Consider the following 12,636-nt stretch of genomic DNA (forward strand, 5'->3'; position numbering starts at 1 on the left):
TCAGGTGATCCATCCACCTCAGCCTCCCAAAGTGCTGGGATTACAGGCGTTAGCCACCATGCCCGACCACTCCATCTATTTTTATAGATACAAGCAAGTAAGACCCACAGAGATTAAGTGACTTGCCCAACATGACACAGCTAAGTAATAATGGAGAAGAAACCAGAATCCAGGTGTTCTGCATCTTAATGCAAAATTCCATTAACTTATGCTGTTTCTTGAGTTTCCATGTTAAGCTTAATTTTATTAAATATTTCAGATTTTATAATATTTACTCATTGTCTTTTAACTTACCTTTTTAACCAATATTATAAATTTGGATAGTACTAAAGCAGAAATAATGTAATGATTTTTAGTCTTAATATGTATCACAAAAATTAGTATAAACAATTACTTATACCTGATATTAATATCCTTTGCCTATGTTTATCAGCTCTGACTTTTCCTTTTAATGCCATTTTGAAGCAATCCTGATTTCTAATTATAAGACCCATGAGGCTCTGTGTTGCAATATAAATTTGTGGACTCATCTAGCATGCTCTCAATAATGGACAACATGAGTCAACTTAAAAATTATACCCTAAACAGTAATGGAATAAAGAATAGGAATTGTAAAATATCTAAATTTGATTTTTTTACATTACTTTGAATTCCTTCCCCCAAGACTTACAATTAATCAATCAATAAAGGAAGTAGTAGAGAACCATAGTAAGATAATACCTGACAGCCTCTCTTTTCAATTTCCATAATACATTTCTGTATCAGAAGGGGCACCATCAGTCCTATATTTTCTTTCTCTACAACTTTTTGAATATCAACTCCAAATATTATTGGTTCTTGGTTTATGTCTAGTCCATGAAGAGAATTCTCCCACTGTTCCATAAGAGTCACTTTCACATAAATAAGACCTCTAGGTTCAAGTTTGACAGCCAATTGATGAGTCTTTGTCACTCTAAATAAGGCGGGAAGAACAACAGTTCCATGACAACAAACTCGATTTTTTCTTGGAGTGGGTTCCCAACTGAATACTACTAGTTTCAAATGTTGTGCATTTTCAATTTCTATGTTGAAAGTGTGATCCATGTCTAAAAATGTTGTTCGACATGTGAGCAAAGCTGTTCTTGCTTTGTTTACTGAATCTACCTGAATTGCACAAAAGACATCTTTTGAATCTATCCGAGGTGGTTTTAAATCCTCAGCACCATAGAAATGTACACTCATGAGCCCAGATATGTACTGTGAACACTTAGGTTGATCAGAAAAGCTATAATGCCTAAAAGCATCAATGTCTATTTCATTCTTGCTACAACTATTTGAAATTATTTCTTTTCCTCTTCCAAATTTGTTTTCAGATCCATGTTTGCTAGCTTTAGTTATAAGTTCAGGTGAGTCTCCATCACTAAGGTAACCACCTTTGCAGGAATACTTAGAACTCATAGAGTTTTTCTTCTGGTAGTTGTGCTGGGAGGATACACTGGTATCAAGATGGTATCGGCTTATAACATTTCTCTTAGCAGCTGTGGTTGTGTTCCCAGAGGGCAGAACATCAGTATGATGAATTTCTCGGCAGTTATATTTAGACAAAGAAGGAGTGTTATCTGGACTGTTTATATAATTCAATGTTCCCTTAACACTTAGCTTTCGGCTAAATTCTGGCAACTTTTTCATTTTCATGGAAAGTTTCCTCACAGTTCGTGGAGATTTTATTTTATCTGGCAAAGACCAATTAATTGAACTGCCTTTTTTCACAGGGCTAGGATTTGGAGAAGATGGTTCTATAATTCCCAATTCAGTACTATTTGTAGCAGCCAGGATCCCTGAACCTTGGAAAAAAAAGAAAGAAAGAAAAATATATTATAAAGCAGTATGTTTTGATTTCTACTTTTATTCTTATTTTATAAACCATCAACTAAACAAGCTCCCACATAGGCAGAAATTCTTCTCTTATTCATCTTAATGGGGAGATTTCATTAGAAGTTCAGCTCAACTTCCATCGTGATACTCAAGCAGAATACTGCATTATCCCAATTATTTAAAATTTAAGTTAATTTTTCATACTTTGTCTATTCCTTATAGAGAAAGATCTAATAACCTCACATCAAAAACTAATGTATGTAACACAATATTTCACAATTAAAATGAGAAAAAGTATTTATTCATTTTAAAAATCAACAAATGATCTTTCTTTAAAAAGTACTAATATTCTCCCTCCACCCCTATGTGTCCCAATGACAAATAAGCAGTTTCTTTATAGAGAAAAACCTATTTTAAGTATGCCTACAGGGCTTTTCTAGTAAGAAGATAATAGAAAATGGAGTGTTTGATAAACTGGATAAAGCATCCCCTTGTACTAAAATTATAGTACAATTCTACTGGCTTAATAGTCTGAAACATTCTAGAGTTAATCAGGGTCCTGCTTTAGTCTATAAACATCAATCTGTCTATTTTATCACAGCCTAGAAAAGCTATCCAATATATTAAATTGCTTTAGATTAAATACATTATCACATTAAAAAATTTGACTCTTTTTAACATATCGTAAGTAATTTCTACTGAAGTCCTTAACTAATTATTAAAATGAAATACTGTACATGATAGCAACTTCTACTGCAGATAAGACTGAATTTATTAAAACCAAATGCTTTGTTTTTATAAACCCCAAGAGCCAAAATATTACCAAATTCCACAGTCGCTTAAAATTAAACTACAACTATACTAATCAAATCACATACTATCTTTAAAAAGAAGGTACAAAGTAAAAATCTTTAAATATAAATTTATGAACTAGGCTAGAGTCGAGTGAAACTGGCATACTCCTTCAGCACCTAGAACAGTAACTGGTACATAGCAGGAACTCAATATTTAGTGAATAAATGAATAACCAATTGTTAGTTGCCTTGTAAACTGGCAAACTTTGTAGAAAATGCAATATAGAAATTAACAATAATAATTACCAGCCATAAACACCAAGTAATGATCCTGGTAATTGTTCTGAATGAAGTAAAAAATATTATTATGAAGATCACTGCAACAGCACCGGAAACAATCTATCAACACCTAACATTAAGGAAACAGTCAAATAGATTAGGGCACATCAACCCAGCTAAATACTGTACTACAATGCTTGAGAAACAATACTACTCTACATGTAACAATGCAAGATGAAGACACCAAGTAAAAATAGCAAAAATAAAAAATAAAGTCCACTATGATTGCAACTACATAAAAGATACATATATGTCATGGTGGCTCACTGTTATCCCATTACTTTGGGAGGCTGAGGCAGATGGGAGTTCAAGACCAGCCTGGACAACATGGCAAAACCCCATGTCTCCAAAGATACAAAAAAATTAGCAGGTGTGGTGGTGAGCTATAGTCCCAGCTACTAGGGAAGCCAAGGTGGGAAGACTGGTTGAGCCGGGAAGGTCCAGTGTTTCCCAGGCTGGGAGGCTAGCGAGCCGTGATTGTGCCATTGTGCTCCACCCTGCAAAACACAGCAAAACCCTGTCTTTAAAAAAAAAAAAAAAATACATATATATCTGGAAGTTAATCAGGAAAAAACAAGTCATAATTGTATTAGGATGAATTAGCTTTCCAATTCTCTGATCAAAAATTATTTTGAAATTCAACCATTTTCTTTGCCAATTTCTCAAGAGCTTTCTGCCAATATTGCTAAGAAACAGATCACTTTAGGTAATGGTTTTTCCACCAAAATAAAACAACAAAAAAAGACGACTTATAAATAAACTGTCTATATATTTCCTTTGGTCAATTTAGGATTTTTGACCAAAAAATATTTTAATTATATATTATAATCATATATTTTACAATATTAAACGAAATATTTAATATTTATAATATATATTTATTTTATAATTATAAATATATTTTAATTATATATATATGAGAAGAATGACAGTAAAAAAGGAGATAGTAAAAAAAGCAGATATACCATACTTTTAAGTTATATTTTTTAAAAAAAATGTTAGTCTTTCCGGGTTCACAATTTGCCACAAACATTAAAAAAAAAAAGTTTAAGGATAGTCACTTAAATCAAGGTGTGTGTCACTTCATGAACACCAACTTTCTATCTTTGCTTTTATCCTTACACTCTCTTGCCTTCTCTGAACTATTCCATATCCATCACTGTGATACTATAGCCTTCCCTATCACTTCACCCTGATCACAATCTGCATTGCAAATTACTATTTTATATAGTATTTATTTCTCTCCCCGTCGGGACTACAAAAGAAGCACACATTCGCTCTGGAGAATTATCCTATAATTAGAAATGCACAAAGAAAAAATTTAATTACCTTCAATCTCAACACTCAGAAAAAAATAAAAACAAATAAACAAAAAAACACTTAACATTTCCAGGATAGCTTTCAGCTTTTCTTTCAAAATTGCCATCATATAGTACACATTGTTTTGGAACTTGCTTTTTCTCTTAATATACATTTACTCTACCTTTCTATGTCCCTGAGAAAAGGTTTCAAATGTAAGTAGTTTATTTGCAAAATACAGAAACAACAGCGAGGGAGTTGAGAAAATTCAGCGGAAAATTCAAGCTGAATTATTAAGCCTGCTATCACTATGGGCAACTGGAGCTTGACCTCATGAGAAAACTCTGGAAAACAACATAGAATATGAACTCAGAATTATTCTGCCCAAGGGTTGAGGGAGCTGAGGTGGTTCTATACCAGCTCTTGTCAGGCACTGGTTGAGAGGCACGCCCAGGCTGCCCTGCAGAGAGATTCTCTAAGACTTCAGAGAAAGTCCTTAAGCAGAGATGAAGATGTTGGTGGCTGGAAATAAGCTTCTCCCATTTAAAAAGTAAGTAATAAAACCCAGGGGATATAAGACAAAGCACTGACAGCATCTCCTATACCCCACATCTTTAAATATTCTGCATTTGAAATTCTGTAAATTAAAATGACTTGATATAAAACAGAACTGCTTTCTATTCTACACTTGATATTTGCAAGCAAATGTGCCTTACATTCTGTTTCCTGCGTACTGTGTCAGGGACTAAAAGAAGCATATCAGAAAATTAAAGGCAATTTTTGCAGATCAAAAACTTTTGAATATCTGCAATTTCAAATGGGTTAACCTAATATACATAAAACTTCAATTATTTCATTTTTTCAGTTCCATAACTACTGTAGCACTTATTTTCACATGGGTCAACTTAATCTACATAAAACTTCAATTACTTCATTTTTCAGTTCCATAACTACTGTAGCACCTATTTGCAAGGGCTTTACTTCTACTTCTCATTTCTTTCTCTCTTCTCTCTTTCTTTTGCTCATGAGGAAACTTAGGCATAACAAACACAAACTAATGACCACTGATACACTAAAAATAAAACTTTTCAGCTGCAGCCAGGCCAGGTGTAAATGAATGAATGAAGCAAAATAAGATTTACTTTTTCTTCAACTCCCTATGATTTCTTGCTTCCAACTAATAGACAAGCAATTACTATCTCAAAGGATTGGCATATTAAAGCACACTGGACTATAAAGTCAAGTCTGTGGCCAGGCACAATGGTTCACGCTTATAATCCCAGCACTTTGGGAGGCCAAGGTGGGTGGATGACTTGAGGTCAGGAGTTCTAGACCAGCCTGGTCAACAAAGCAAAACCCTGTCTCTACAAAAGAATACAAAAATTGTCTGGGCATGGTGGCAGGCACCTATAGTCCTAGCTACTCAGGAGGCTATGGTGGGAGGATCACCTGAGCCTGGACGTCAAGGCTGCGGTGTGCCATGATTGTGCCACTGCACTCTAGCCTGGGTGGCAGAGTGAGACCTTTTCTTAAAAAATAAAATAAAACAAAGATCAAGTCTGTGATAGTAATAATTAAACCAGCATGTACGTTAAAATGTTTATAAACCTTTTTGAGTTTTATTTTCATGAAAATATATTCACAAGAAAAAGTATGACAAACATCTTTTATATTTAGTTTTAGCTACTATCAAATAATTGAAAAATGGAAGAAGAAAGAAAAGACAGATATATGATCATTTTTACCTGCAAAAGATTTCAACATAGGACTGTCCTCTACCATTATACCTTCTTGTGTCTTGTGTCCTAGCCTTTGCTTGTACTGCTGCACAAATTCTGTGGAACGGGCAGGATCCATAGGATTCATTCCATTTGACCATGTGCTCTGAATATCACCTGTATGTTCGGAAGAGCACAGCGAGTCTTCAGTATGCTGCTCTGCTTTCATCAGGTCACTGCCAGACAACATGCTTAAATTGACAGCAGGGAGCTTCAGAACAGCAGAGTCAACCTCACCAAACCTCAAGGCACTTGACATACCAAGGTCATCATCCTCAGGAATGGGGTTGTACCATATTTCTCCTTCATCATCTGCATCATTTTCCTCATTAAAATCTAAAGCACAGTTTTTCGATAATGAAGAGTTTGTAGCGTTACATACCACGTATGTACAGTACTCTTTAGATGATTTGAGGAAAGACTGTGATAGCTGATGTTTAGGTAGAGGCACAGGTGAGATGGATAAATGACTTCTATTTTGGCATTTCTTATTTTCTTCTTCCAGATTAAGAGATCTCAGAGTACTCTGATATAGCCAATTGCGTTTCTTTGAAACAGTGATGCTGTTAAGTGGCTTATGACCTCTGAATTCAATATTATCCTTCAGATCTTCAAGTTCTCTTCTCTTCATTGAAGACCCATAGGCATTTTCAAATAAATCTGTTGCAAAGATAGAATAGAAGGTAGAATACAATGTCGGGTATATCACAAAGACACGTCACTTCAGCCCAGTTATTTAAAAAAAATTTTTTAAACAAAAAGTAACAACAATCACAGAGACTAAAATTGAACTAGAAAAAAATTGAATTTTACATATAAATATGATTTATATTATTTAGAAATCAAACTGCTAGTATAAGTGTCAAAGAATTCTAAGAAAAAGGATATACAAACTCGAAGACTGCCTTTTTAAAAACTACAGTGCTAACAAAGCCTTACCCTAAGTAAAACATACCTTATAAAAAGCTTATATAGAATGCTTTATACATAGCATACCTCTAATCAATATTTGAATACGTTTCCATTCATTATTACAAGGACCAGAAGTCCTTAAAAATATAATATTCCTCCTACCTTTTCACACAAAGATTAACTTTCAAACCTAACAAGAAAGTATGCCTTACTGACATTAAAATGTCAACATAACATTGGCTTCCTATCCATATAACACAATAGCACTTTATGTAGGGTTTAAGTTCTAAATATCTAGGGCAGAACTAAAAACAAAAATCCCTTCAGAAGGCCCCAGATTAGAAGCAGGTATGCTGTCTCACAATATGCACTACACAGCTATTATTTCTTTTGGCCAGGCACAAACTTAAGCAGCAGGGAAATAAGAATGAACAAAACAATCCCTTCCCTTAAGAAATTCACAGTCCAAGCCCTGCGCGATGGCTCATGCCTGTAATCCCAGCACTTTGGGAGGCCCAGGTGGGTGGATCACGAGGTCAGGAGTTTGAGACCAGCCTGACCAACGTAGTGAAACCCCGTTTCTATTAAAAATACGAAAATTAGCACGCGCCTGTAGTCCCAGCTACTCAGGAGGCTGAGGCAGGAGAATAGCTTGAACCCAGGAGGCGGAGGTTATGGTGAGCTGAGATCCCACCACTGCACTCCAGCCTGGGCAACAGAGTGAGACTCTGTCTCAAAAAAAAAAAGAAATTCATAGTCCAATGGGAGACCTCAAATGCTTAGATATATGCATATCTTAAGTAAGACTCTACAAATGTATACATAACATTAATTTCATATAAAGAGGAAAATATTTTGTGTTTCCAGAGTTGTAAAGCAGGCTTCAATGACAATCCATAAGCTAAGTATATAACTATCATCAGAATAATAATTCACCATACATAATTAAAACCACATTTGTAAAAATCTAAGATCATCTCAGGTTTCTAAATTATGGAATTATATGGTCAACTCATCTTATTGGCACAGCAAGTAAAATATAATGGTCTAGGCCGGGCGCGGTGGCTCACACCTACAATCCCAGTACTTTGGGAGGCCGAGTTAGGCAGATCACAAAGTCAGGAGATCGAGACCATCCTGGCTAACACGGTGAAACCCCATTTCTACTTTAAAAATATAAAAATTAGCCAGGCGTGGTGACGGGCACCTGTAGTCCCAGCTACTTGGGAGGCTGAGGCAGGAGAATGGCGTGAACCCGGGAGGCCAAGCTTGCAGAGAGTTGAGATCGCGCCACTGCACTCTAGCCTGGGCAACACAGTGAGACTCCATCTCTTAAAAAAATTAAAAAATAAAAATAATAATGGTCTAAAAATAGAGTGATAAAACACACTAAGCTACAAGGAGCTTAATAACAACCAAAAAATCAGATTTATGTGTAATCAAGGTTTTCAATAACCTCCCTTCTAAAGAAATCTAAATGTCCAGCCTGGGCAACATGGCAAAATCTGAATGTCCAGCCTGGGCAACATGGCAAGACCCTATCTCTACAACAAATTTAAAAATTAGCCAGGTGTGGTGGCACACACCTGTCATCCTAGCTACTTTGCAGGCTAAGTTGGGAAGACTGAGCCCAGGAATGTGAGGCTGCAGTGAGCTATGATTGTGCCACTGTGAGCTATGATTATGCTCTAGCCTGGGCAACAGAGTGAGACCCTGTCTCTTAAAAAAAAAAAAAAAAATTAATTAATTTTTCTTTCAAAAAAATCCTAAACATGTACCCAAACAAGCAGATTTGTAATAAATAAATAAATAAACAAACAAACAAATCTTAAACACAAATTGCAAGTCACATTCAATTCCAGATGCAGGAATTAGACTAGAAATCAGAAGGGAAAGAAGCTCCCATGAATACCTACTATGCCAGGCATTGATTTACTCCACAAATGAGTGACTATTATGCGGCAGGCATGAGAGATAAAGCAGTAAGGAGGCCCCCAACCTCATTTAACCTCTAGAACAATCCTATAAAACAGGTATGATTACCATCATCAGCCTCAAAGAATATGAGAAATATGGTCAAGTCGCTAGCCCAGGATTCAAATTTAAGCCTATCTAACCTTAAAACCCATGCTCCATTCACCATGCTACCCACAAACCACACCATGCTACCCATACCATGCTACCCACAAACAGTACAGAAGCAGGCAACCCTCTCTGAACATGGGGGTATTCATCTCAATTTATCTTATAAATTAAAGTGGTTGCTGGTAAGGACTAAGTGAAATAATGTTCAAAATACTTGAAAAACTATAAAGTTCTATTCAAAAACGTCAAATAACTTGTTCAAGAGCACCTTGTTGGTAAATGGAAAAGGCAGCACTCAAACTCATTCTGACTCCAAAGTTTGTGGTGATATACCTAGCCTACTATAAGGGAAATTCAAGAGTCTTTCTTTGGTTCTATCTCCATTACACTTAAAATTAACAACTGAAAAATCAAAACATACTCAGCAATCACTGGGCTTTCTGGGTTTTCAGTGATCACATGATTTTGCCAGGTGCACTGAAATCTAAATCTATTTCACATTTAAGTTCAAATCCAGTATTACTTAACAGTATTTCAGACCATCACAGGATATTATAGTTTGACCCAATTTAAATTTGAAGCAAACAGTATAAAATTACATTACTCATAATGGCTATGAGCCACATCTTATTTTATCTTTTTCTCAGACATCTCTTAGAAATTCCAAATTTTTATATAGCTAGACACATTCATTATTTTAAATCTTAGTGTAGTTTTCCGACGTACACTATAAATGAGTCTTTAAACGTGCTTCTACTACATTGCAAGGAACTGCAATGAGAAAAATAAAGCTACCAGTATCCCATATTTAAGCAAGTTGATACTTCCATTGATATAATCATTTAATGAAAGTATAATATTAAAAGGAATTATTTTTTTTTACTAGATGGGGTCTCACTCTGTCACCCACGCTGGAGCACAGTGGCACTATTATGGCTTGCGGCAACCTCAACCTCCCAGGCTCAAGTGATCCTCCCACCTCAGCCACCCCAGAAGCTAGGACTACAGGCTTGCACCACCACAACTGACTAATTTTTTTTCTTTTGGTAGAGACAGGGTCTCACTATGTTGCCTAGGCTGGTCTGGAACTCCCAGGCTCACGTGATCCTACTGCTTCCCCGCCTCCAAAGTGCTGGAATTATGGTGTGAGCCACCATGTCTAGCCACTATTTTCAATGAAATTACAAACCACAAAAGCTTGAATCCATTCACTCTGCTATTGCCGAATATTTTAAAATAAATGATGCTGAACTTTAAACTTATAGATAAATGGCACGTTATTACAATTTATGTTATGTATTATAAATATATAATATTACAAAGGCCAAATAAATTTATTAAACTGAATTAATCAACACATTATTCAAGATAATAAAGTTTACTTGAGCAATTATTTATAAACTATTTAAAACATTTTTATCTCACTTAAATTAAATGGATCCATATGAATGTAAATTCATAGATATGGAAAGCTATTTGCAATCTTCCCTCCCATTTAATGCAACAATTAATGTTTAACCATATTAGCATAAATTTAGGAGTTTTAGCTTCATATATATGTAAAATACATATTATTTACAAATTATAAATTTTTTTGAAGAGACAGGGTCTCACTGTTGCCTATATATTATATATAAAATATATACAATATATAATAAAATATATTTTATATATAAAAATATAACATATACATTATATACACACACACACACACACACACACATATACATTGAAAGAAGGTCCAGCCAGGCACGTGGCTCAAGCCTGTAATCCCAGCACTTTGGGAGGCCGAGATGGGCGGATCATGAGGTCAGGAGATTGAGACCATCCTGGCTAAAATGGTGAAACCCCGTCTCTACTAAAAAATACAAAAAAAAAAACTAGCCAGGCGAGGTGGCGGGCGCCTGTAGTCCCAGCTACTCGGGAGGCTGAGGCAGGAGAATGGCGTGAACCCAGGAGATGGAGCTTGCAGTGAGCTGAGATCCGGCCACTGCACTCCAGCCCGGGCGACAGAGCGAGACTCCGTCTCAAAAAAAAAAAAAAAAGAAAGAAAGTCCAAGTAAAAATATAAAAATAAGTATGCAAAGTTACAAGGCAAAAAAGTCCTTAGTCTCTTGCAACTATGCATGTTATGAGATAATTTTCAGATTCTAATTAAAGTTATTTTACTTTGAATCTGTAAGAGAAAACAGAAGTGGCAATTAAAAGTTTTTCACTCAGAAAAATATTCCACACAGTGGTGAACTACCCAAGTCAAATCTGTTTTCTCAACTATTATTTCATAATAAATCTAGATTACTTACTATTACTGAACATTTAACTAGTGCGCCCAGCTCAAATGCATCAGCAAATTTTCCAATAAGTTGTATATTTCAACCCTCACTGAAAATGTGTAGTACTGGCCAGGCATGGTGGCTCATGCCTGTAATCCCAGTACCTTGGGAGGCCTAGGCGGGCGGATCACGAGGTCAGGATATCGAGACCATCCTGGCTAACACCGTGAAACCCTGTCTCTACTAAAAATACAAAAAATTAGCCGGGCATGGTGATGGGCGCCTGTAGTCCCAGCCACTCGGGAGGCTGAGGCAGGAGAATGGCGTGAACCCGAGAGGGGGAGCTTGCAGTGAGCCAAGATCACACCACTGCACGCCAGCCTGGGTGACAGAGCTACACTCCATCCAAAAAAAAAAAAAAAAATTTTTAAAATGATGAAAGATGTCTCTCTAGGTACTAGAGAGATCTAGTACCTAGAGACATCTTTCATCATTTTAAAAATTCTGCAGAAATAAACTCCTGCTTTCCTTACCTCTTTTTAAAAATCCCAAATAAAAGTATCTTATGAACACTGTATTAGATGTTTTAATCTATGTTTTAAAAGCATTAAACATTTTAATATTTATTAAAATCCTGTTTCTAAATGAGTACAAGTATCCCCTACTTACAAACTTGGCAGTCTAAATGAAATTACTAGAATAAACTTAAGTCTTAAGTTTCTGTGTGTGTTTGTGTGTGTGTGTATCTTTATCTTTCCTAGACAAAGCTAAAGGGGGAGAGGGATAGAATGAAAAGGAAAGAAACACCTTTTTTCTTTTATTTTTCTTCCCTTGTGACTAGCAATAAAAACCCTAAAAAAAAAAAAAAAAAAAAAAAAAAAAAAAAAAAAAAAGCTGTGTGTTAGCTTTTGAGAGGGGAAAGTAGAGAAGAAAACTCTGAGACTGTTTTCAGTTCCACAAAAGTAACAGGGAGCAGCAAGAGAAAGAAGCACAAAAGATGAGCAGAATAAATAAATACCCCAAAAAGGTGTCCTCTAGCTCAATTCCCAGTGCTCCTAAGGCAGTACTCCTCAACTTCGATCTTTTCACTCTCCATCTAGAATCCTAATGATCTGAGGCAAAGCAGCATTCTCACAAAGCCTGGTTGCCTTCCCCTTGATAATAAGTAAGTACCAGGTACAGTACCAAATGGATTATCTTTTTTCATCCTCACAGCAACCTGAGGACTGAGGCTACACAAGGTTGAGTAACTTATCCAAGGTCACAAGTCTGGTAAGTGGTAGAGTCTGACCAGAAACCCAG

General features: G+C 35.8%; 1 protein-coding gene across 2 annotated transcripts in view; it reads right to left on the reverse strand.

The window, feature by feature from the left end:
- SYDE2 (synapse defective Rho GTPase homolog 2) overlaps window positions 1-12,636 on the reverse strand; it is a 42,482-nt gene that overhangs the window by 24,443 nt on the left and 5,403 nt on the right. For both annotated transcript variants that reach the window (XM_021943471.2, XM_031650431.1), the window contains exons 2-3: window positions 6,032-6,724; window positions 721-1,823 (exon numbers count right to left, since the gene is read on the reverse strand). In XM_021943471.2, coding sequence (XP_021799163.2) covers window positions 721-1,823; window positions 6,032-6,724 — 1,796 coding nt within the window. The remainder of the gene's footprint in view (window positions 1-720; window positions 1,824-6,031; window positions 6,725-12,636) is intronic.

The sequence above is a fragment of the Papio anubis genome, chromosome 1 (genome assembly GCF_008728515.1).
Source record: "Papio anubis isolate 15944 chromosome 1, Panubis1.0, whole genome shotgun sequence".
Lineage (NCBI taxonomy): Eukaryota > Metazoa > Chordata > Mammalia > Primates > Cercopithecidae > Papio > Papio anubis.